This window comes from Siniperca chuatsi, linkage group LG7 (assembly GCF_020085105.1).
Source record: "Siniperca chuatsi isolate FFG_IHB_CAS linkage group LG7, ASM2008510v1, whole genome shotgun sequence".
Classification (NCBI taxonomy): domain Eukaryota; kingdom Metazoa; phylum Chordata; class Actinopteri; order Centrarchiformes; family Sinipercidae; genus Siniperca; species Siniperca chuatsi.
Genome location: NC_058048.1, coordinates 21,527,688 through 21,555,210, shown reverse-complemented (window position 1 = coordinate 21,555,210; position 27,523 = coordinate 21,527,688). Strand labels below are relative to the sequence as shown.

Genomic DNA, 27,523 nt, shown 5'->3' with positions numbered 1-27,523 from the left:
GAATGATGGCACTACAACTGAGAGAATGGTGCTCTGTAAGTAGGTAGTGAATGCATGTTTTTAATCAGAGATCGAGGGTAGAGAGAGGAGGAGGTCAAGTTATTACCCTCACATATTCAAAATTCCAGTGGCGGCACTGTGCATATACACCTCCCCCTCCCCAGTCTTGTGTTCTGTGGTCTGCTTCTCTTGTCAAAGTAATTTGAGTCTTGCAGTTAGTGTTTGCTGGAATACCAAGTACTGAAGGCAGTAACAGGCAGCGTTGAGTAGCAGCTCAGGATATTCTTGAGGTTCACAGAGCATGTTACCATGTTTGAGATATCATCGCTGCACCTGATTTTTGTTACTGCAGCTCTGATCATCCATAGCAATTAGGCTGTACACTCCATGTCATCCACGTCTCAGAATAACAAGGGCTTTGTGAATTTGAAATGGTGTAGCTGTTTCAAATAATAGCGGAGGAAAATATGGTCAAATCAAACACACCTGCATGCGTGCGAGCACAAGTCAGATACAATAGATGCGTCGCTCCAGGGGAGTTGTGCTCAGCGTCTTGGTGCTTTCTCTTGCTTTTTCTCTCTCAGTCAAATATCTTTTTGTTAGTGCAGATGCACTCAGGGTTGGCAAACACATTGAAGAGTGAGTCACCTAAACAGCCTCAGCTTAACTCACAGTCTAATGATTCCTTCATACATCACATTCTTTTGTACTGTTTGTTGTTATGTATGTATTCAGGAAGCAGGGCGTTGTTTGATCTCCTCCAAGGCACATATGTTTGTCTCAGAGCAAAATCACATGATAAAAAATTCAGATGCATGGTTAATGACACATACAGGTGCAACCTTATTGCACAAGCATCCTTATTAGTTACAAGGAGCACAGCTGAGTTTAAGAATCCATTTACATTAATGGCCAAGAATAGCACAATCAGTGTTGGTGGGCATAAAGAAGCCTCTCTCTTCCAGAGCAGCAAAACAGAGAACCTAAAGTGTAAACCCTGGAGCTCATTCATTCAAAATAAAAGGTGCATTACATTTTGATGCAACTTTTACTGCAGTGCTTGAATCCAAAGAGGCACGCTCTTAACCTAAAAAGGTATCTGTAACCACAGAAAATCTTTCTACTCACAGTTCTCTTTTATAAATGTATCATTTCATTCACTGTTGCAGAAATCAGCAGGGCATCACAAATTACAGCACAGGACAAACTTTTCTGTCTCATTCCTGGCAATCCAGGAGACAGAAGTTACTGAACTTAAAAGAACAGACAGAAACATGCTCAGGCATTAGGAAAACCTATTTGAATGCTAAAAATAAATGAATTTTGTCCCTGAGGCAAGCCAGACCCACAACATATTTCTAGGCTATTTCTATTTCTATTTATAAGTTAATTATGCTTTGTAGTGTTTATTGTATGAATATTGTATGGATAATGTATGTTCAGACACAGTAGTACAGTTTTGCAAGTAGTGGTGTACTCACTGGAATCGTATTCTGCATTAATGAATAATATGTTGTGCTTTTTTTAAGAGAATCAAAGCTTTTCTCTTAAGGTGTTAAAATGAATGTTCACTGAATCCAGATATGATCATTTATGCAAATAGAAAAGGCTGTTTATTTAGAGGGCTATTTTTAAATATCTACCATAGCTTAAGGGAAATGCCTCTACCACCTGCTGTGCAGAGACACATACAGAAACTCCCCTTACTCCTCATAAATGTGAATGTCTGAACATTCTTCCTCCAGTCTCAAGTCTCCACCCTCTGCTCTGTGAGTGGCTCATGATATACTGTGGCCAGTATCAGTGTCCATCTGTGCATTGGTCCAAACAAGGCCATGACAGGAGCCCCTCTTTTCTTTTATATCTTTTACCAAATACAGCGTATGGGAGTAGGCCACATGATAGTGGCAGACAAGTAGCTGGTTATGCGCCACAGCTCCTCCATTGTCTAGCATGCTGGAGAAAGAGTGGGAACCCCTAAAGAGGCCTGGCAGAGTCTCTGTTTCCATCTGCCTGCATGCCTCGCCATGGAGCCCAGCTCACACCACTTGAGATTATACTCACGTCCAAGCTGTTACTGTAATTTGCATTGGCTCATAGGCAGAGGAGAGTGAGGAGGAGGAGGAGGAGCTGCACATGAGGCAGGGATGTTATAAGTGGTCCTGGCAACACAATGAGCTTGCCTGGGTGTAGTATAATGGGCAAGTGGCATGGACAGAGCTGTATTAAAGTGCAATAATGGCACTGAGCAGGTTGCCCCATTGTCCAAGATTATGGTCTGTGTGAGTGCATGGAGTAAATTATATAATACATTCAGTATCGGTGTTGTATGCTTTATAGCTGCATTATTCTCAGTTCATTTTCAGCGCCGGTCTCCATCAGCATATGAAAACTATCAGTCAGAATACATGAAACAAATAAAATGGCTGTAATTCTGAAACACTAAATCATTTGTTATGTATTCCACTAATTAGCAAGTGATGTGCTCATTTCCTTTAATTAATTTAGATGAAAGGTCACACACCTGGAGGAAACCCACGCAAACACTGAGAAAATATGCAAAGTCTACACAAGAAAGGGCCAGGGCCGAGGATCAAACCAAAAGACAAAAACACACGAGCTACTGCGCTGCCCTCTTTGCTTCAGATCATACATCAAACCTGGGAAGTGATCATAAAATCTTCTTTGAGAATTCATTCAAATCGAAGGCAGCGGCTTTATTTACAAACCATTTTCTGAACTGAGCAGGCGTCTGCACTGAATATGGCAGCAGCACTCATTTGGGAGACGTTGGATATGTAGAAACTGCTTAATGTAGGATTTTGAAAATAAATTCACGTTTTCCCCCATAAAAGGGAACAAAACAAAAAAAAACACTTTCAGCTCAATCCCACTGAATGTTCTCTGATGTCCTCATTTTTCAGGCTTAATTTGTTTCTAACTTGATAGCTTTTGGACTGCAATTTGGTTCAGCAGCTAATTTATCAAATTTACTAATTAACTAGAGACGGAAAATAAAGAGCAATTTCTGATAATGCCACCTCCATTAAATAGGTTGTGAACTAATTATTTATTGTACAGCCACAAGCACACTGACCCATAATGAACTTCCTCTAGCTGATGGTAAAGTCACTACATGTACAGTATTTAATGTTTCCTGTCCATTAAGATCAGCAAGTACAATTATTTCAGTCAATAGATCTTAACCTTTTTTACTATATTGTAGTTACAGCAAATATATTTCCAAGGTTCTAAAACTATACAAGTTAAACTGAAACTAAGACAGTAGCTAAAGCATTGTGAAGACGGGGATGGAGGTTCAAATGTCGAACCAGTTTTAATCAACAACTTTACACAGCAGTTAATCAATTTATTTGACTGACTTTCCATCATAGAGAAAGTAAAATGTTTTGTGAGGATTCAGCTATATTAACTTTGTGCACAGCCATGAAAAAAAGAATATAGATACAAAATAATTATTTGACTGATAAGAGAGAGCTAAAGATGCCTTTCATTCTCAAATTACAGGCCTGACAGGTTTGTGACTAGTGTGGCATGAGCTTGTCTGCAGCCATCCTAAACGCTTTATTCACATAATTACTAATTATACTGATATGTCATGGATTTAATGTGTTGACCTGATTTCCCCAAAAAACTGTAATTGGAGGCAGAAATGGCAAATACGGATATAATTCACTCAGAAAATCATGCATATCTGACATAACATGACTTCTGTTTGAACCCGGCAGGTCTGGCTTGTAGATAATTTATTTTGTCTTTTTTGTTTTAATTTCCACAGTTCCAAGACAATAATCCATTTAGTAAATGTAATAGCTACATAGCCTATTCCAAATCTTTTACCAACCTGTCCAAGAGCAGTAACATGACATCTGTGTCTGCCCTCAGTCCCTTCTCTCAGTGCTGTCCTTGTCTCAAGGACAATGGTTATCCGTGTTTGTCCTTGTTGTCGATCGCTTTCTTTTTTTTGACTGTAATCCTTCCCCTGAACGCTGAGTTTCTTTTTATCTGGAGCATCAGACAGATTTCTTGGAGGCTTCTTAGGTTTTACTCCTAGTTGCTGTAGCCTACTCTCTCGCTACGGTTGCTCCAGAGCCACGTAGAGAGAGAGTTGCGTCAACTCTGTTCAATTTTAATCCAAGTGGCTTTATTGGTGCGACTCCATACAATACTATGTTGCCAAAGCATATTAACACAAACTATACAATCTTAATAAACAAAATAAACAATAAACAATTCTCAGTAGTAAACATTCTCTCCAATGGACCTTTTTCTTTACAACAATGGTGAATCGCGGAGCTCTCTACATGGCTCTGGGTTGCTCACCGCTTCTCCTCTGGCAAACAAAATCAAATAAAATCAAAACCAAACCAGTCATTGCTAAAACGCATCATTACCAGTGCACCAGCATGGGAATGTCGCTACAGACATCAGATTTAAAAACTCCTTATACTGCTAGATACAGAGAGATTTACCTGGCGGTGATAGGCTTAATCAGCATTGTGTGAACTTGTTTGGCAAGGGCTCAAATGTAACGGACATTAATTTATATGTAAAAGTCCCGCACTCTAGTTTTAAGCTCATTATTGCCATTTTTGAGGAAACTTTACAGAAAGGTTGGGTAAACTTACTGTTACTGTTTTTAAGAGTGGGTCACCATTTTGTTAGTATCTCGTGTACCTGCACAAGGACGCACATGCACACGGGTTTCATGCTATTCCGCTGATCAACAGTTGGCAGTAATGCACCAAGGAATGTGGCAATGCGTCAACAAAGGCAAGGAATAAGACTGCTAGCAAGCAAATATGAATGTAAACAATGTTTCCAGTTCTTCCAAAAACTGGCTCTAAAAATGTTTTATTAGAAAGGAAAAAAACATTTAACATGTTTATTAGGCCTCGAGGATACACACAACGTGTTTTAGTGAGAACCCTGAATATAAACATAACTGTGTTTACAAAAAAAAACTCCACAGGGTAACTTTAACTCGAATGGGTTCTGCTAACTTGGCACCCGCCACCTCCGTTGTAGAGAAACGAGGACTCGCTCAAAACAACGTACATTGGGGCAAGCTCTGCGAACGGCTTTCCAAATGGACATGGTTTTTACATAAATAATTTCAAATGCTTGTCTCTGAGTTTGACTGAAATTTAACACAGAAAGCAGATGCCTGGAATAGACATTATGGCTAACTGCATAGGGATCTACATAGAGCCACAATAACCACATTTACGGGAAATACGGCAGGTTGATTTAAGGATTACATTTAAAGAATACATTTTTAAAAAGACCAATAAGACACCTCTTCATGTGAGCAAATGCTAATCCAGTACTATGGTGCAAAGTATTTTTGTGTTGTTTTTTTTTTTTTTGTTTTTTTCCTTAGTAGTACTTAGTCACAGTCATTACATAATGACTGGTTCTTGGTGATAAAATTATGTTGTTAGAAGCAGCTAGTGTTCACTTTAATTTACTTCATTCACTTGGTATAAAGCCAACTGTAGATAAATCCACACCTTATGTGTATTTACTGCCCCACTGCCACTGTGTATGTATTGACATTGCAAGGTGCTTTATTTAACACACAGATGGGATTAGTGAAGCTCAGACGTCCTGTAGAGTATATGTGAATATAATACCTACAATATATGTTAGACAAAAGTTCTGCCTAAACCTGCTTTGCAGAGGCTTTCCGATGAAGTGTGTCAAATTGAAGCTCCATTATTTGTGTGCACTGAGTGAATCAAATGCAGTCATAGCTGCCTCATTCTGAGGTTGTAACACATACTCAAGCATTACAGCCTTGAGTGAATTTGGGCCACTGTCTTCTATATCAATTAGAGATGTGTGAGTTTTTCATTATTGCGTCCAGTTTTTACAATAGATTTATTCATGTGGATTTTATTGGTAATAAATCTCAATTGTTTTTGTTAATTAAATGATAGTGTAGTCATAAAGGAGAAGGTGCACACTGTATATTCTGTATTTGACTTAAGAAACAAAGTGATGAATGGGGTCATCTACATTTAGTAGGGTCTGGTTGGCAAGCAACACAATGCTTGTAGTTTAACAGGATTAAAAGTCTACAGCCATGCTAGTGTCTCTGCACTTAGGCACAACCGTGCAATGAGCTAAATGCTAACATCAGCATGCGGATACACACACACACAACGATAATGTTAACATGCTGATTTAGCATGCTAGCATTTGCTTATTAGCACTTAACACAAAGTACAGCTGAAGCTGATGGGGATGTCATTAGTTTTGCAGGTACTAGTCATAAAGCAAAGTATTGGACAAATTCAAATTTTGAACTGATGATGGCGCTAGAGGAAAAGTCAGGGGATCACCACAAGTTGCTACAATTCAACCTAAGGGGGACATGAATGTCTGTACGTTTCATGGCAATCCATCCAATAGTTTTCACTCAAAACCACAGATGTCAATCTCATGGTGGCACTACAGGAAAAGTCAGAGGATCACCAAAGTCATTATGATACATTGTCTGGAAAACATGAATATCTGTACCAGATTTTGTCCCAATTCATCGTGTAGATGTTGGATAAGTGAAAACTTTGACCTGCTGGAGGCACTAAATAAAAAGTCAGGGCATCACCAGAGTCATTAAGATTCATCTTCTGGGGAATGAATGTTTGAACAAAATTTAATTGCAATCCATCCAATAGTTGTTTAGATATTTCAGTCTGGACCAAAGTGGTTTACTGACAGACCGACATTGCCATCCCTAGAGCCACATCATTAGCGTGACTAAAAACCAAAGGTAGATGTAAATTTCAGTGGCTTTATTCTTAAAAACAGATGGTGTATGTTTATGCATGTGTTTTTGTGTTTGAAGAAAATCCAAATCTATGTCTTATTGTTACTGATGATTTGATTCTATTATGCGATTAACAGATGGTCTGCGTTGTTTGTTTCAGACGTGGTTCCTTTATTATAGAACAAGCTGGTCAGTAATCTAGCTTCAATACATGACAACATCTTATATTAATGATAGATCAGTGCATGGCTGTTTTGTTGTAAAAATGAATACAGTGTATTTCATCCAGGAAAGGTTTTAAGTTCAGCCATATGATACATTTTCTCTCCGCAGTGTAAATCGACCCTTCACTAGTGTCTGCTGTGGCAGTGAAGCACATAACAGGAATACAGAATACCTTGCAAGGGTACACACAGAGCAGGATCAATGCAGTATAGGAGCCTTGGGAGGAGGATTTAAAACCAAGTGTGGATTCCTCACCATCACTGTAGCACAAAGTGGCACCATAAGGCACCAATTCAGAGGGTCTATTCAGCTCATCTGCACAGAGCGAGGAGGGCATGGAGCCACTATGCTAAGGAACAAGAAGACGAGAATAATATAAAACAGCAAGTCAGTTTAAAGTGTAGAGGACAAAGAATGAGCAAATAAGAAAGCTGTCACCACATGGAAATCCATGCAGAAATAACATATAGAGGAGACAATCATACTGCTAGAGTGTTTGTAAATCACCAATTCTTGTCACTGGATTTCCAAATAACTAAGCCTAGAAATAGAAATCCCACAAGCTGGGTATCATTCAGCATCACTGCCTGTCCTTGCATTGTTTGCTAGCAGCTCCTGTTTTCATCATGGCCTGTTTGTCTGTGCTTATTTAATTTTTATTTTGACAAATATGTCGGCTGTACTTCAGCAATTTCTCAGAAGGTTTCAGTGAAACTGTTACATGGAGAATAGATTAACAGCCACACTGTGTATTGTCGAGATATTTGTTGATGTCAGGACATGCTGCCTCCTAAAATGACTCCAAAAAAAGAACAAATTTAGGCTGAACCCTTGAAATAACTGAGGAGTATTGTTTTAAAGATAAAGATTCAGTGTATTGGAGACAGTAAAGAAAATATATTGGTGTGTAATACTTCATTAGCTGGTTATTCATGCCATTCAGTGGTAGAAAGTGCATTTACTCAAGTACTTTACTTAAGTACAATTCAGAGTTACTTTACTAAAATATTTAAATGTTACGCTACGTTATACTCCACTAAATTTCAGAGTGAAATACTGTACTTTTTACTTCACTACATTTATTTGGCAACTAGTTCCTTTACAGATTAAGATGAAAAAAAACGTTTAATGTTTAAATAGTAAATTAAAGCACTGACATAGCTGCATAGTGAGTACTTTTACTTTTATATTTAAGTACATTTTTCCAATAATACTTGATATTTTGAATCTGAACTTTATTTGTAACAGAGTATTTTGAAATTATGGCATTGCTACTTTTACTTTAAGTCAAAGATCTAAATACTTCTTCCACCACTGATGTCATTAAACAGTATAGTTCATTTTCGTCGTAATTGCTGCAGTTTCCTCAATCCAAAGTGTGAACTTCCTCTGTGAGTGTGAAGCTCTGCAAAACCAGCAAATCTAAAATAGGCAAGTGGCCATTGTAAATCAGAGGGCAGTGCATTGTCCTGTTTATTCTATTAATCGTAACAGCTAACAGATGGAATCCAGTCAGAGAGTTTTTTTTGTTTGGCTCAGTTGTGGAGGCAATTTGTGCATAAGTTCGATTGACTGGAACAACAAAATGTCTAAAAATTCCAATATGCATCATATGATACTTGTGGTTAATGAGCCTATTTCAGTGAAGAATGTACAGTAATCAGGATTCTGCACAGAAACGTAGCATGTATGGCTGTGAGACTTAAATAGCAGGAAACAGTCACTTCACATGGAAAAGCAGTCATTTGTGTAAATCAAGATAATTTACCCCTTTGATTTTTTGAGTGGTCTGACATGTAGGGAGCATTACATAGCATGATAATTTGTGAAGATTGTCTGATGTAAAGAAATTCTTAAACAAACGGTGAGGTAGACTATGAGGCAGAGCTGAAATGATTGGTCTATTATTCAAATTTGATAATCGATCAATCATATGAATCATTCGCTAAGCCAAAATGCCAAGAATTCACTGATTTCAGCTTCTCAAATGTATTTTCTGGTTTTCTTTGTCTTCTATGATAGTTAATTTGATGTTTTTGGGTTTTGGAATGTTGTTCAGACAAAACAAACTATACAAATATGTCAGCTTGAGGTTCTGAGAAATTATGATGGGCATTTTATAAAGCGAGCAATTTATTGATTAATGAAGAAAGTAATTGGCAGATTAATTGCAGTAAATTTGCCCAGATGTCTGAGATTTCCTTCTCTAAAACTGTATGCCAGTTGTTAAAGTAGATATTAAGTAAAACTAACAATAATCACAGGTATGTCCTTCAATCCCTCACATGTTATTTCTCTTTTTAATGTGTGAATACTTGTTACTCATCATGTAGGAGGTAATATTCAAGGGTACACTTTTGAAAAGCAGTCGTAAACAATGATTTACCAAACCTAAAAAATGTGCTGAATTGTTTATTTCAACTTTAAAAGCTTAATTTCTTTATATAAACATATTAAACATATTAACCTGTATTGCAGTAATTTGTAACTGTAGCAGCAGCTATTGAGGGTTGATTATGTCTGTGAGGGTAGGTATACAAATTAAAAAGAACAGATAGCAGGTAAAGGGCAACAATCAATCACCCAAGTGTTCAATCAACAAATGACGAGCATGACTATTCTTACGCAGCACCGATGTAATCCTAATGTTCTCTGTCTTGTTAAGGGAAGCTCTTACAATCAAAGTTTATGGAGCTGCAATAGTTTGTGCTTCTCAATTCTTCTTCATTGAAAGTTTTAAATAGGATGTAATTGAGAAGACCGTCTTTGCATGCAGACATAATTATAATATGCAAATGCTCCTCCTGTTTACGACAATACCTCCCATGCCCTTTGATGAGTTGCGACCAGAAATCCCTGGGGCTGCAGAGCCTCAGTTTAAGCGTCCACTGGTGGAGACAGAGCTGACTCCAGTGAACTCGAGCTGTCAATAATTATGCCAGCATCCTGACAAGAGGCACACAAGGGCAGCTAGCAGTCCACTGCCTGCACCGTCTAATTGGCGTTTACGGTTTCCTGACAAAGTCATGTCCAGAAAATACCCTTACAATGCACTGGCTCTGGGCAGATGTTTTTCTGAGGTAAGGACAGACTGTCTTGAAGTCAATCACTGTTTTCAAAGTCACATTCAAAATATGCTTTAGTTTCAACTAACTTGTACTGTAACTGTAATCCAGGGCTGCTACTAACGATTACTTTCATTTTCAATTAAACTGCAGATTATTTTTTTGATTAACCATTAACTGTTTGGTCTATAAAATGTCATAAAATAGTGGAAATCCCATCATAATTTTCCAGAACCATAGGTGACATATTCATATTGCTTGTTTTGTCCGACCAACAGTCCAAAACTAATAATACCTAATAAAATTAATGAAAAAAAGACGCAAATGATTAATCAAGTAAGAAACCTAATTTTCTGATTTGAGGAGCTGAAACTAGCGAATTCTTGGCATTTTGGCTTAAAAAAGACTCACTGTTTTGTCTGACCAACAGTCTAAAACCCAAAGATCTTCAGTTTGCTATCACATAAGACAAGAAAAGCAACACGTCCTCACAGCTGAGAAGCTGGAATTAGGTAATATTCTACATTTATGCTACAAAACGATTAATCAATTATCAAAATAATTGCAGATTATTTTCTGTTGATTGACTAATACTTTCGGCTCTATTGTAATATCATATGAATTAAGATTTGAATGGGCAGTGGTGTTTCTTATTACAAAAAAATCACAAAGACCATCAGAGGAAAGCTGCCCTTCCAAAAGGAAGCTATTGTCACCACATTATGATCTCAAGCTTGCATCAACCAGGCCATATTTCATTTTGAGTGAAATTAAAAATGGCAGGTAATAGCATATTCCTGTACAGTTTAATGATGGCAGTTAACACTCATATACATTATTCTCACAGAGGACAATTATTTAAGAGACACTATTTGATCAGTGTATTTAATTTTTTTTAGACTAGGGTGTGTTTGCCTCATGTGACAGTTGTGTGATTTATGAAATATTATGAAATAAGAGTTATCTTTGACTGTTGAGTTTATAAAGCCCTTACTTCTTTCTGGTTATTTAATCATGAAAATATCCTGGATAATTCATGGATGCCCTAATTGAACTTTCCAACACTGTGTGGATGTAACTGAGCAGGTGAGAAAGCAACATGTTTTTCTAGTTTTTAAAAGATGAAAATTATGATTTCATGACTTTCTCTGAAGTTGCGAAGAAGCATTATCATCCTCACAGCTGCTTGTCCTGTTTAATGTGAAAGCTGGATGCTGTATGTTAAGAATGCAGCAGCAGGAAGATGTTTCACAGTCAGAAATAGGACGAGCTGTTTGAGCCAGCATCTTTCAGCTTTCATTTGATTCCTACTGCATTGTTTATGATGTTCTCTAAGCTCTTACTTTTTAAAGTATTTTTTAAGTGATCAGCTGATTATTTAAGAAATTGAACAAGTAACTGCTTTTGTGTTGTCTTTTAACAGAGCTCTATTGTGAATTTGTAAACCAAAAGAGCATTTTTATGAAGCAGTTTATATTTTTCTTCTTGTTTTCTATCAGTATGTTTGAGTACAAACACACGGACACACATTTGAACTAGTACGTCTGAGCCTGAAAACTAAGTAAATTTATTCTCATGGTGTTTTCTCCTCTTGGGCACTAAATGCTTTATTTCTTTGTTGAGTGTGTTTGTCTGTATGTTAATGTATAGTTGTCATGGTTTGAGGGTTTATGTATGTTATTTCCTCTTTTATTTTGAAAGACTCTCCTTCTCTCATGTGTCTATTAGTTTTGCTTCCGGTCTTTGTTTGCTTTTCCTGCCAGTTTTGATTGTTTGCTCCGCCCTGATTAGTCTCACCTGTGTCTCGTTGTCTCCCTTCACCTGAGGGTATTTAGTCTGTGTGCTTCGCTTGTCTCTTTGTCAGATTGTCATTGTTTCCATGTTAAGCTGCCCCGTCTTTGTTTCCTGAGTCGTCTGTGTCTCCTGAACCTTACCTGGACTTTGGATTTGGACTTTAGCTTGCTACCTGTCAGATGTGTTTGCCTTTATTTGGACTGCCCGCCCTGATTAGTCTCACCTGTGTCTCGTTGTCTCCCTTCACCTGAGGGTATTTAGTCTGTGTGCTTCGCTTGTCTCTTTGTCAGATTGTCATTGTTTCCATGTTAAGCTGCCCCGTCTTTGTTTCCTGAGTCGTCTGTGTCTCCTGAACCTTACCTGGACTTTGGATTTGGACTTTAGCTTGCTACCTGTCAGATGTGTTTGCCTTTATTTGGACTGCCCCCCCCCCCTTATTTTGACCACTGCCTACCTGACATTGTAAGCTTTTGTAGTTCATTAAATCATTGAACTGCACCTGCTCTATCTCAGTGTCTGCATTTTGGGTCCTACCACTGTTTTCCTGGTTCCCCTGCTTGACAACTGTAACAGTAGATACATGGATGTGTACATATATAGTTGTTTCTGTATGTATTCTCCTGTTTGTTTGTGTGTGTGTGTGCACGTGCGGCTGTGTGTTGCAATGTGCTCGTGTACATGCCTTGTGCAGAATTATGCTCGTATGTAAATATGATGTGGGTATTGTCTCATTTTTAGTGACACTTAATAATAGTATTGGGATCAGATTTTATGATGGATTGGGATAAGCTATATAAATCCAGTTTGGTCCAGTGTCAGAGACAAGATGACAGTCACCACACAGCTAGAAAAATGTACAACCTTTATTCAAGAAACAACTCATTTAAGGTCTGAACAGGCACCATGGGACAGAGAACCCCCACACAGTAGGTTAAAGGACAGATCCCACTGGTACAGGAGTTAACCATCTCAAAGCCATGAATACAGTATAAGCCGATAAAACAAACCTAAATACACCTTGTGCAAGCAACACTGGTCACACTATAGCTCAGAATCAAAATGCACAGTAATCAATAATTTCACACCACACTGAAGGGAGGTCAAAAACATGCTCACCAATAGGAGGGCAGACAACAAGCCTTCATAGCCCCTGAATAAGCCCCTCCCCAGATCAAATGCTCACACATTGAAATCTCAACTAGGACAAAAGTGTCAAGACATTGCACAGGTATTAAACAATATTAAATCTCTCATCTCTATAGCTAAAGGAGGTATCTGACCTCCTGGCACAAGAACACCTCCCCTAGAAGCATAAAACTGCCTTCATTGACGGCAACACCAAAAGTTGCAGACAGCACACTCTCCCTCTCCCCCGAGTGCCACTGCCATGAAAAAAGAAGCTTGTTATCTCACATTTGGTTGTTTTCCCCACCCACTCAAATGCACCTCTAATACAGATGAGTCATTAGTCAATCAGGGAGAGCTACTTAGCTGTCAAATATATCTGAAATTACATTAATAATTCTCATATGCATTTTAAGATGTATTATGGTGGCAAAAATAAAAAACAAAAACCAAAATTTGTATTTATATAATGTATTTATTTTAGATATAATTGTCAAAAAACAGGGTGCGTCCTTTTTTATTAGTGCTTATTTTTCATCACTGGCTAAAATTTGATCCATATCTTATGCTGCTCAGATCTCATATTCAGGTTGTTTCTGCAGGGTTTTTTAACCATTCAGACTTGTAGTAATTCAGCCTTTTGTACCCAAGGGCAACAAATGTCAAAGGAAGCTCTGTGGATTCTAGGGTGTGGGATGGATCCAAATTTAGAATACTTGAGCATAGTGTTGAATGGGTGTATGTAAATGTGTGATTTTAATTTTAGTTGATTTAGTTTCTGAATATGTGAATACAAGCTATTCTTAATTAAAAATGCATGTGTCTAAGTGATCCAGCTAAGCCTGTGCAAGGTTGAGCTCCTGCATGACTGGACACCAAATCAAACCTAGAGTCCAGTTCACCTTGTGTTCCCTCCTGTTGTCTAGTCTACACATCGATTTGGTGGCGGCAACTAATATTAAGCAATAAAACATTAATAGAATGTGAGGCAGAGCTGCCCTTTTCTTTTAATTGACTCGCGCCATTCAAACATCTGTTCACGTCCCTTCTTACCTTCTCAGCGCCCATTAAGATTAAAGCCTTGCTTTTCGGGCAGCTCAACATCATTTTAATGCAATTCAAAGACCTACATTCTACACCAGAGTTGCCGTGGCAACAAAGTCCCCCCCCCCCACCCCCTCCCTGAGATGCTGAAAGATCAATAGAGTATCCTCGACGGTGTGGCAGGAAATGCTCTGGCACAGATGGTCCTCTGAGAAACCATGAGCTTTGTGGCCTAGTTACCATCTGAAAACTAACACAATCAAGCAAGGTCACTATTATATTGACATGTAATAAAGTTGGGCAACAATATTAGATTAAATCTGCACCAAAGATCATAGCATTGTTGAAATTCTCTCACCCCACTGTAGCTCTTTTAAGGCAGTCTATTTAACAGGAAGTATGATCTGCACTGCTATAGCCTACTTTAAGGAAATTTGGGGAATTAATTTAGACAAGGCAGACGCATTGTGCTGCCAACAATAAAGGATTGTTGCTAAATAAATAAATTCTCTCTGGGGGGTTTGAAAATTGCCTCAGTTAGTGAACCACCTATGTGTTATATTTGCACATGGTAATGGTTTAACCTCAGTATAAATGTCACTGAAAAAATAGCTATGTGTGCTTGTTGTAATTTTATTTGTATATTTGTTGAATAAATTGCAGGAGAAATGTTGTTCAATTTCAAACCGTTTAGGTGGTTCAATTTCAGAGATAGAGGGTATAGCTAAGCCTTTAACAACCTCTGAGAAACTATCCCTCTGGTTTGTGCCTAAAGCTGTTCTACTTCCCTCAGAAAATGACATCATACAAACCCAGATTTTAATAAGAGCTCTGATTGGACATCAGTATTTCATAGTTAACAAGGTACCCTGTTGTCTGTCAGACAGTAGCCAGCCAGCAGTGTGTGTTTGTGTGTGTGCAGAACAAAAAGGAAAAGCAACTGGGAATTTTCATTGCTGGCTGGCAATTTCTCACTTCTGTCACTATCTTGAACATGCATAACAATTCTCATCAGACCAAGTTTGTTTAGTTTAAGTCATCGGTGAAAACAAAGCATATGAATAAGGTAAAGCTTGAGAGATGGAGGAAGAGAGCTTTGCCTGTACTTTCTTGTATTTCTGCTATAAAATTTGATGTGGCATTTAAAATATTCCATTATTTCACCGCAGGCCTTTTTAAATCAAATTTTATTTAGAGCTATTGTTACTGTGAGCATTAGATACTTTTGCTTTGGGCACAATGGGGGACAAAATCGGTGGTGTTAAAGGCACGTCAGCACCACCTCAACATGGTGAAACGTAGATAAAGAGGATCTAAAATTAGTCATGACAAATTGTACGAAGCATCAAAAACGTTGAATAACAAACACTATTTTTGTTTAAAATCCACAGCCATCTTTTCCTGAGTGAATTAAAATAATTATGCTGGACGTCAAAAAAAAAAAAAAGAGACAGTGCTGTTGATTGGATCTGGCAGGGATCAAAAGTGTCACCCTGTGGGGTTGGATAGGGTGGTGGGCTGCAGCAACGCTTATTATGACATAACAGTATGTCATTCTCTAAACCTAGAAAAGAAAAATCAAATGTCATCCCTTTACTTTATCTGCGTTAACAGGCTCTCTCATCAAAAGTTAAGCTTAAGGCATTAGCAATCAAGATGGATGCCAAAGAGGGTAAAACTACTGGCAATGTGGCATCAGGACATCACCGTTAGTGTTCCACTGGGGTCTCTTATGGTTATTACAGCCAAGGATCACTTTTTACTCCCGTCACCACAGGCGTGTTCTCCTCGAGAATGAAATCAATACCTCTAAATGGGAATCAGAGAATCAGAACATCCTCAATGCCTCTATCAGATATATTCGAAAACAAGCTATATTTCTGCGTTTTTCTTCGTTTTCAGCTTTACTTTTTGTTGCCATGATTTACATGACAGGTTTCTGTCTAATTTTGCAGTACTCAGAAGCATAGGGAGAGCAGAGAACATGAAAAGGTCATACAAATCCTTGAGCACTGTTGACAAGTGCCCTTTTCTACCTTTAATTCTCCATCCTGATGTGAAACGCAGAGCAAGAAAACACAAGCCTTGTTATATGATGGAAATGTACAAGGCATGTAGTTACCTAATATAGGAAAACTGTCCTGTGATCATTCAAGAAATTATATAGTTCAGTGGTGATGCAGCCTGGTGGCACAAAAAACATTCTGTTATTTCCATTAAAAGGCTACAGAGACATGGGCTTCTGACAGCGTCTTTCATCATCCCAGGTGCCATTATTTCAGAAAAGCTCCATTTCATTTTGTGATTGATACCTTGCTGGGAGTGTCAGCAATCTTGGTCAGACTCAGGATTTTTCCAGCATGCTCTCATAAAGGTTATGATGCTATTTATTAATCCAAAGATCTCTTTTTAGATCTATTTTTGACTCAGTGTCTCTCTTATTTCCCTTCCTCTGTCTCACACACAGGACCTGGAAGCTGATCAACAATGGACCGGCTGGTTGTGTGTGTGCTATTGTGTGCAGCTCTGGTGAAGGGATACAGCTGCCCTGGCCGCTGCATCTGCCAGCACCTCTCCCCCACTCTGACTCTGCTCTGTGCTAAGACTGGCCTGTTGTTCGTACCCCCCACCATCGACCGCAAGACTGTCGAGCTGCGACTCACAGACAACTTCATCACCATCATCCGCAGGAAAGACTTTTTCAACATGACTAGTTTGGTCCACCTCACCTTGTCCCGTAACACCATCAGCCAGATCACCCCCCATGCCTTTGTCGGCCTACGATCCCTGCGGGCGCTCCACATGGATGGAAACCGCCTCAGTGTGATAAAGAGCGACCACTTTAAAGGCCTCATCAACCTGCGACACCTCATCCTGGGAAACAACCAGATCCACCAAGTGGCCCCCACCTCCTTTGATGAGTTTGTCGCCACCATAGAGGACTTGGATCTTTCCAATAACAACCTGCGCGGCCTTCCCTGGGAAGCCATAGCCAGAATGACCAACATTAACACGCTCACATTGGACCACAACCTGATTGACCACATTGGAGCAGGGACTTTTACGCTGCTCACCAAACTGGTCCGCCTGGACATGACCTCTAACAGGTTGCAGAAGCTGCCGCCAGACAGCCTGTTCCAGCACGCACAGGTCCTGTCTGACGCCAAGGGCTCCAGCTCCACCACTCTGGCTGTGAGCTTTGGTGGAAACCCTCTTCACTGTAACTGTGAGCTGCTGTGGCTCCGCAGGCTGACAAGAGAGGATGATCTGGAGACCTGTGCTTCGCCAGAGCACCTCATGGACAAGTATTTCTGGTCCATCCAAGAGGAGGAGTTTATCTGTGACCCTCCGCTGATCACCAAACATCTTTCCACTAAGCCCTTTGTGATGGAAGGGCAGGGTGTGACTCTTAAATGCAAGGCCGTGGGTGATCCAGACCCAGATATTCACTGGCGGTCCCCCGACGGCAAGCTGGTGCATAATAACTCCCGCACCATCCTGTATGATAATGGCACCCTTGATATTCTCATCACCACGCTGAAGGACAGCGGGGCATTTAATTGTGTGGCATCCAATGCCGCAGGCATCGCCACAGCTGCTGTTGAGATCAACATGATCCCCTTACCCTTGTTTGTTAACAACACAGGCCACATGCGTGAGGACCCCGGCCTCTCAGACATCACCACCTCCTCCAAATCTGGCAATGACACCAAGGGCTATGACAAGCAGGACAGGAGGGTGATGGTCACCGAGCTGACCTCCTCCACCGCTGTGATCCGTTGGCCATCTGAGCGCCACATCCCCGGCATCAGGATGTACCAGATTCAGTACAATAGCACGGCAGATGATACTTTGGTGTACAGGTAAGCCATGGTGGAGGGGGTGGATGGATGAAGAGAGGGGAGGGTGGTAGAACAGGGACATGAGGAAAGGTGAGACATCTGGAGTTATCTGTTGAATGACATGGCGGTACATTATGGCAGATTGACAGATCCCAAAGATACAAAATGATTAAGTATGTCCAAAAATATGTCCCCTATAGTGTAATCTGGGTGATAGCTGAGGAGTAATGTTTCTCCACAAATTAAAATGCCTTAAAATCCATTGTAGTATGCATAAAATGTACAGTACACTTAAGATATTTAGAGATTCAGCAAATAAATTTTCCCTCGCTGATATTTGATTAGTAGAATAGATTCTGGAGTCCAGCATTCTAAATGACTAAAGGGCCTTTTCACATCATTACATAATACATCATTACATAATACATCATCACAACATAATATGACCATAAACAATAACATAAGGGCCAACTACTTCACTGCATGTAACTGTTTGTATCATTAGCAAGTGTCTGCATTAATTGGTTGAAACAACTGAGTGTGAATAGATGTGGTTGTCTAATGATACCAATAAGTAAATAAGTAAAAGTCTAGCTTTCAGTATTTTACTTTGGTGAAATTACAGAAGTATTATCAGCAAAATGTACCTAAAGTATCAAAAGTAAAAGTACTCGTTCCGCAGAAAAAAGGCCCCTGTGAGTACTGTTATTATAACATATGACATTATTAGATTTTTAACACTGATGCATCAATGTGTAAGCAGCATTTTACTGTTTCGGCTGGTTGAGGTGGAGCTAGTTTTAGCTACTTCATATACAGTTTGGTAGATTAGTCCAGTGGTTCCCAACATGAGGGTCAGGCCCCTTTCAAAGAGTCACAAAACAAATCTGAGGGGTCACAGGATAATAAATGGGAGGAAAGAACAAAAAAAACAAAGCTCTGCAGTCTGTATTCATTTTTTAAGTTTTCCTTAATATTTGCTTTTTTGTGAAATATTGGATAATTTGACCTTTCTGGGCCTCAAACTGTTATTTAAATGAAACCATCTGAGAAGTTTAGAGGAAAAATCTTTCTTTGGTAGAACTGCTGACAACTCTTAGACATCTGAAACATGACAACAGGTCCCAACTAGTCACTGCTTTTTTGGTCACACGTCAAAAAGGTGGGAACCAATGGTTAATCTGAAAAGTAAGATTAAAAAGTACAATGTTTCCTCGTAAAGTGTAGTTAAGTAGAAGTGTAAAGTAAATTGGAAATAATCAAGTAAAGTACAAGTACCTCAAAATCATACCTAAGTACTTGAGTAAATGTCAGTAAATGTACTTATTACTTTCACACAGAGTATTAGCAACAAAATGTAATTAAAGTATCAAAAGTTAAATTACTTATTATCCAAAATGGCCCCTTTTGGAGTGTTTTATATTGTATATATTGTATTGTATTGTATTATATTATACGATCATTATTATCGAAGCATTAACATGTTAGCAGTATTTTAATGCTGTAGTCGTTGGAAATATCATACTTTATAGGCTAACTATATATTTTGTATATAAAATCTTAATCTGAAAAATAGCTAGTAACTATAGCTGTGAAATTAATGTACTGTAGTGGAGTAAAAAGTGCAATATTTCCCTCTGAAATGTAGCAATAGAAGTATAAAGTACCATATAATGAAAATACATCAAAATTGTACAAAATTGTACTTCACCACTGCTTGGTTTCTACAAATAGAGGAATACTCTAGAAGCACAGGGTCAACATACTGTAGGCAAGTTGCTTATAGTAAGTTGCAATATACTGTATAAGTTAAGTTGCAATGTGTAATATATAAAGTACAGATATAGAGAAAAATGGCAAAATCAATCAACCTGAGTTGCAATTAAAAACTGGTCATGGTTATACAAAATGAGCTCAATCTTTTTAACATAGTGAGTAAAAACATTTGCAAACCTTATTCAAATAGTGTTTTAAATATGAGAATAAGTTTGATGTGTTTCTTATGCAATGTGTGACGCACATGAACTGAATCTGGTATACCGAGAAGTATTTCAGGATTTATGTGTTCATGGAGCGAGTTAATAATAGTGGCCGACTTAATTTTTTTTTTTTTAGGTTCTATCATATAATGAGTTGCTCTCCTGTATAATTTTCTCATCCAGTTTAGGCATGGAGCTGAGTGTTGTTTTGTCTTTAGGTGGTACATTATTACCTACAAATGATAACCATCAAAGTCCTCCTTTAGGGAAAAGGAACAAGCTTCTAATTATATTAACGCCAATGTTGACCTGAAGACAATGCCTTTCTCCATTGTATTTAGAGTCGAGTAATCTTGCAGTTGCCAACAAAATGTGACCTTAGGTATTCACACATCAAAACTGCCTTCACATCATACGTCACTTGTCCTGCAGCCTGCAGCTGTTGTAGCATATTCTTTAGACAGCGAGCCTCCTCTGCCTTGTTTATCACCTTGCAGTTTACATTTTACACACAAACCCAATAGAGCAACTTCTCACTGCTATTTTATAATATAACATATTCTCTCATAAGTCAACTTTAATGAAGTGTTGTGCTTTTTATGTTTGTCTACCAGAATGAGTGATATTTAATGCTAGCACTGCAATGGCCCTGTTGTCTTTTCGTTGTGTGGAACTGACACCTTTGTGTGATTTAATACACCTCATGCAAATCAGTAAATGTGGGCGTTGTAATTCCGATGATTAATCGTCTACATCTTCACCACCGCACTATGTTTCTTTTTTCTCTGCAGAATGATCCCATCTACCAGCAAGAACTTCTTAATCAATGATCTGGCCGCAGGGCGGGAGTATGACCTTTGTGTGCTGGCGGTTTACGACGACGGCATCACATCATTAACAGCCACACGTGTGGTTGGCTGTGTGCAGTTCCACACGGCCAGCGAGGTCAGCCAGTGCCGCTTCATGCACAGCCAGTTCCTAGGAGGCACTATGATCATCATTATTGGTGGTATAATTGTTGCTTCAGTGCTGGTTTTCATTATCATCCTGATGATCCGTTACAAAGCCTACAGCAGCCCAGAGGACAGCAAGACCAAGGTCAGCTCCAGCATGCACTCCCAGACCAATGGCAGCCAACAGCGGCTCCAGCACTCTGCCTCCAAGCAGCCCTCTGATGAGGGCCAGCATGAAGCCCTACCGTCCAAAGAGTGCATGGCGCTGGTGCTGAGGGTGGACAATGAGAAGAGGGAGGATCCAGCAGCCACCACTGCCATCCTGGAGGTGGAGCTGCCTCCCCTGACTGTAGACAAGATGAAGAGAAGAACCAGCCTAGATGCACAGCGCTCTGGCCCCCCATCTGAGGACACGCAGACGGACAGTAGCCTGACGGGCTCCACCATGTCCCTGTGTCTCATAGGCCCCAATGCTGGCACTAAGGAGGCTCCCAGGCTCAAGGACAAGAAAAGTGCCCTGGCCAACATGGGATTGCTCCCTAATGAGCTGGCACGAACTAGGCACAGATTCTCGTTTGACGGAGGGGATTACTCCATTTTTCAGAGTCATAGTTACCCACGCAGAGCGAGGACGAGGTGGCACAAGTCCACCAACCAGCTCAACATGGAGTCATCGCCGCTCACCAACAGGAGAGTTACGTTCAGCAGCACTGAGTGGATGCTTGAGAGTACAGTCTGAGGAAAACAGTGTAGCTGGAAAAAAACTCCGGCTCAGCCACACACAAACATACACATGTAAAAACACAAATATGTCTACATGCCATATAATACACACTTTTCTCTTGCGCACAGCAAATGATAAACACAAGCACATTTACTTACACATGCAAACTTTCTGTGAGTTGCTGGAGAAGAACACAGTCTCCCTTCATCCTGCCTCCCCATCATACTCCCAGAGAGGTTTGTTGGCCATGTCCTTTCTTTATGCAGCAGTGCCTTATTCTAAAAAATGTACGAATGGAGGATGCTGCTCACTGTAGTCATAAACTTTCCTCTCTATCATTGCCTCCCACCCTGATAATGGGAAGAATTTTTTTGGATTTTTAATTTTCTCCGTTTTCTGTGACATGCCAAGGGAGTGTGGCGTTTGGATGTGACTGTTTAACTGTTTAAGAAAAAAACATTTCATCATAACTGTAAAGTGGACAGCCAGGTATCCTGTTATGTCAATCATGTTTTGGGTTCTTTCAAAAAAAAAAACGTTTGCACAGAAGACACGAGATACAAGGACAAGTATCACCACCAGTCTATACAATAATAATTATAAAAAAAGAACAGGATTTTGCACATGCCAATTTCTAATGTTAGCGTAGAGAGGATGGACCTGGAAACCAACTGTGGATTCCTCTTTGATGGTCGGACTGTATGATGTTAAATAGGTATTGTTCCAGATGTGACTGTATATTAATCGGTACTGTATCTGGCTGGTCTAGATAAAAAGACAACCAACAAAAAAGACATATATATAAGTATATTAAAACATTGGTGTATGTGTACTAACTATGTAAGTAAGTCATATGTCACATGACTTTTTACAAAGCATTTGGGTGTTGGCTGCAAGTTTTTACATTAAAAACCTGTGTCATCACACCTCGCCCTATTTAGTATGTCAAAGTTTGGATCATTTATCCCCTCACGAAGGGTATTAAATTTTTTGTGTGGGTTAACTGTATCAGTGGCGTTTTCTTCTTGCGCTTGAGGAGCAGCAGTGTGTGTCCACTGCTGGAAGGGACACACGAATTGAGAGGATAAATATTTGATTCCTGAGTACTATTTATAAGGCTTCTGTGAAAGCTGCACAACGGCCACAGAGCAGAGTGGGGTGTGGGACGACAAGGGACATGATAACTGGATGTGATGCTGAATCCAAATGCAACCAGCTGTTATTAACACGGGTGTAAGATCTGTTGCATCCCACTAGGGGGACACAGAGCGTTGTAAAGTTCCCAATAACTTGCAGACTGCAGTGAGGATGCTTTAATAACCGTTATTAGCATCCTGCTTTTAAGGTTCAGTTTTTCTCAAGCTCTAATTCTGGACAGACTGAAAGCTTAGATCTAGAAAAGGGGGTAACAGTTTAGTTAGACCCCACCTATTTAGCACTTATAAGCAGTACTGTGTGTAAACAGTTAATAAATGGTTTGTAACACATTATAATGTAGTTGTAAGCAGAGATAAGGATATTTTTAAGTGTTTATTAATGTATTTGTCAACATCTATAACTCCTTTTGTGAAGCATCTGTAACTGGTGTATAAACAGATAATGAATGATTAAAAACACAATATGACACCGCTGTAATCATGTTTAATTATATGATTACACACATGAACAAATGTATTAACCGTTTACACACATGAACAAATGTATTAACCGTTTACACACATGAAAAAAACACACTGTTGTTAACAGGCAGGTTAACAAAAACATTTTGAGCTTTCAGCCACATCTCATGGCCTTCACTGTGTTTGCCCAGTTGTCATGGCGGGTGAAGAAATTTACAAATAAATTAATTTATTTAAATACATACAAATTCATTGATAAATAATAAGAAGACATTTTTGTATGATTACAACTGTGATATATTGTAAATCATTCATTAACTGTTTATACACTAGTTACAGATGCTTCATAAGAGGAGTCATTGATTCACAAACAAAATTTACTTATTTGTATCTGCTTATAACAATGTGTTATAAACCATTTTTGTATACTGTATATAAATGCTTAACATGGGGGTTGAAATAAGGCATTACCGAAACAGGCATGACAGTGGGAAAAGATACGATCAGGGTGGATGAGGGATATTTGTTTGCTGCTACAGAAACCATCCTGTTCCTCTGATTACAGCTACTTAGCACAGGCTGAGATGAAACAGAGCTGCGTGGACAGCAAAGAGATAAAACATGGAGCAGAGAGATAAGTCACACTGGAGGTTTTCAATCCTCTTGAATCTCCTATTTGCATCCTCAGAGACGGAGAGGAGTCTTAAAGGGACACTTCACCCCATAATCAGAAATACATATTTTTCTCTTACCTGTAGTGCTATTTATCCATCTAGATTGTTTTGGTGTGAGTTGCCGGGTTTTGGAGATATCGGCCATAGAGATGTCTGCATTTTTTGAATATAATGGGACTATATGGCACTTGGCTTGTGGCACTCAAAGTGCCAAAAAGATACATTTGAAAAACTCAACAGCAGTGTCTCTTTCTAGAAATCATGACCCAGTTACTCAAGATAATCCACAGACCTTGTTGTGAGCAGTTTCATGGTTCATGTATTTTGTTTCGGTAGAAAGAAAATAGTTTTATTCAAAAAATGCAGACATCTCTACGGCCGATATCGCTAAAACTCGACAACTCACACCAAAACAATCTAGATGGATAAATAGCACTACAGGTAAGAGGAAAAATGTGTATTTTTGATTTTGCGGTCCCTTTAAGAACGGAGTTATCCCTTACCTTTTCCACACATTTAACCAGTTTTCAGCCAGAAACATTCACATTTGACATAGCCTGAAATGTTGTTTTTTCCAGCTAGAACAAGACTTAACTTTAGGGTGTAAACGCTCAGCTGTGGTGCACACATTTTTCAACCCCTGTCCGTCTTCTCATTAACTACTGATGATTTCCAGTCTGGAAATGTGCTGGTGACCATTTCTCACACCATTTCTGTCTGCTCCTATCTGTAACCATTATTCAACACAAAATCTCCTTAGGCAGGAGGAGGCTGAGACTTCACCCAATCTTCAGAATTGGCCAGGGCTGCCAAACTAGTGAACACTGGGGGTAGAGCAAAGCGTGCTGTGTCTTATCAGCAGTTCTGAGTGACTTCAAAAAAATGTGCCTTGACTTGGTGAGGGTGAGTTTTTCTTTTTTTTAAACTGAAGATCCCATTATATGTTTAATGCATAGTAATGTGTGTTGGAAAAGTCCAATCTGAACATGGTTTAGTGCGTATAAGGTTTAAAGTCTTATCCATGCTAACCATGCTGTCTGCTCTACAATATTACTAGTTTTTTTAACCAACCTTATTCCAACTGTGCTGAAACTCAGACACTGATACAAATTTTTTATATTTTTTTTCAGTGATTGGTTTATTTCATCACACTTAAATATGATACTTGCAAAAAATAACACCTGCAAACTGACTCCAAACTGCAATTTTTCGATACCAATTGGATCCTTGTGTTGCTGGTTTTCCAATAGCCTCAGATCTACATGTGATGTTTGTACTACTACACTCCTTTTTCTGATTTTAACATACTTAACATTTTAATAATTTACTTATAATTTCTGGTATCTATTTTTATATATATACACAAAGTCAGAGAATCACAAAAGTTATGGTGCATGATGGCGCAAGAGGAAAAGTCAGGGGATCACCAAAGTCATTAGGGTACATCCTCTGGGAACCACGAATGTCTGTACACAGTTTTGTACAAATCCACCCAGTAGGCTAGATATTGAGATATTTCAGTCTGGACCAAATTGGTGGACTGACAGGCTGACATATACAGTGTATCTATGTTCCCAGGGTCCTATGTTCCCCAGCTCAATATCCTCTTAATTGGACACATTAAGGAGACCTTAGGGTTCTCAGCAGTGTTTTTCCCCTAGGTCAAATGTTTCCCTGGGTTAATATGTTGAAATCACCCACCTACAGCTTATAGCCTACTGATGTTATACTCCTTGAAACCTACGCCCGCACATTTGTGGGCGTAGGTTTTATTATTATTTTTATTCCAGCTCATTATTCCCTTCATTCTTTTGCACTGCATTTGAACTGCGAGGATAGCCCTTACCAATCTCTTACAATGTTAGTTTATATCAAGACACACATGCTCAAAACTCAATACAACTCAGAACAGAAGACGTAGCGCTGGAGTGGTACAACATAATTTTACAAGGTTCAACTTAGCGTGATCGTGTGAGTCTCCTCTTTCAAACCATAATTTGAAACTCTATGATAAAGTCATGGTCAATAATTTTAATCAATAATCACAGAATTATTATTTTTTATAAATCTTTTTAATCACTAGGAAGACAAATGTAAAGCCTGTCTTATGTGTTATATTAAGGGAATAAAGAGCTGGGGAACATGGGAACATAGGGATGACCCCTTGCCATTGAGAGTTGTGCTGCTAGCATGGCTAAAAAATGTAGAGAGGTAATTGGTAATTGTGGAAACAGCACCATTACTTCTGCCACCTAGACCATTTGTGAAGACTTGCAGTACCAGACATTAGCAAAGAGTTGCGCCCTCTACTGAGGAATGGCTTTTTGAAAAGCTACAGTTTGAGGCAGACATATATTTTTCATTATTTATAACGTAGCAAGCACAAAAATGCTATTTATTGGTTATTTTGTCTAAATAATTATTTTATGAATAAGTTGTCTTAACTAGATTCTGTATATGCAGCTATAAAATAATACATTTTGGATTTTGATTTTGCCAAATGCTTATTAACCTTGACAATATGTTTTAAAAACCTCTGTCAACACGATTTGACCAGCTGAATTTAGTTTGCTTTTTTCTATTTCCAAGATTCGGGCAGTTGAAGCCAAGCTAAACACAGCCCACAGAACACTTAGCCTATTGACACAGACTCAGCAAAGTGCTTTGGGCTCTTCCAGTACACACACACTTTCAAAATGGTTTACCAACACTTCCTTCAGCAACAGATTATCTAAAAATACCCAGATGACTCAGGCCTACTACTTGTTCCCAGGCTTATTTAGACTTTGTCTGTTTGAAAAATGTTAAATACAAAATGTAGTCTGACAAGTGTGATAGGAGGAAACTGACCAGCAGCACAGAACATGTTAATAAGGTTTGAATAGTGCTGTTTATGAGAGTGTGGTGTTAAATTTCTATGTTCAAGGCTGTATTTGGTGTTATTGAAGATTTTTTCTCAGGTATTAAATTCACCCCAAGTACTAAGCAATAAGGCAACCTGCTGCTCTTCAGTAGAGAGCTGAACCACAGAGTGTTCTTTGACTAGTATAGCAGTCAAAGACCACTTCTGCAAACCACTAAATTAATTCACTTTGATCATGAATAGCAGCTTATTAAGGTATATCTCCTGCATAAGACTGCATGTTGACTGCGGTGAGGTCTTTGATCCATGATGGCCTATGAAAAGAAAGCCCCCCTCTGTGTATTTCTTTACAAATAGCCTGACAAATAAAAAAAAAATCACAAGACCTTAAATCAGAAATGTAATTTTTCTTATGCCGGAAGTTATTTCCAAGTATTAAAGTATGAATTATTAACTCACTAGATTTACACTGCCACCTCATTACACGGCTGTATTTGGCTCTAAACATGTTAACAGACAGAAATAATATATAAAGACACCCAAAAAAAAAAAAAAAAAGTCAGACTAACCTACCTTCAGCAAAAGGAAAATTACAAAACCCTTCCCCTTTTGTGACCCCCCCAATGATCTTTGTACGGTCCCTAAGCTCCTAGTCAGGCTTTGGCTACACACACAGTACTTGTTAGGCGGATAAATTCATTGTTGGTTTTTGTCTTTCAATGGGATTTGTTGACAATAAAGAAAAAATACAGAATATCACCAGACTTATCGTTTAAAAAAAATGTATATTCCACCATTTTTAAATAACGAAAATATAAAA

At 38.9% G+C, this 27,523-nt stretch overlaps 1 protein-coding gene across 9 annotated transcripts in view; it reads left to right on the top strand.

Annotated features, from left to right (window-relative positions):
• The window catches only part of lrfn1 (leucine rich repeat and fibronectin type III domain containing 1), a 168,660-nt gene extending 146,105 nt beyond the window's left edge, over positions 1 to 22,555 (top strand). For all 9 annotated transcript variants that reach the window (XM_044203092.1, XM_044203095.1, XM_044203088.1 and 6 more), the window contains 2 exons: positions 16,517 to 17,912; positions 20,662 to 22,555. In XM_044203092.1, the coding sequence (XP_044059027.1) occupies positions 16,537 to 17,912; positions 20,662 to 21,562 (2,277 nt within the window). In that variant the 5' untranslated portion in view covers positions 16,517 to 16,536 and the 3' untranslated portion in view covers positions 21,563 to 22,555. The remainder of the gene's footprint in view (positions 1 to 16,516; positions 17,913 to 20,661) is intronic.
• The last annotated feature ends 4,968 nt before the right edge of the window (positions 22,556 to 27,523 follow it).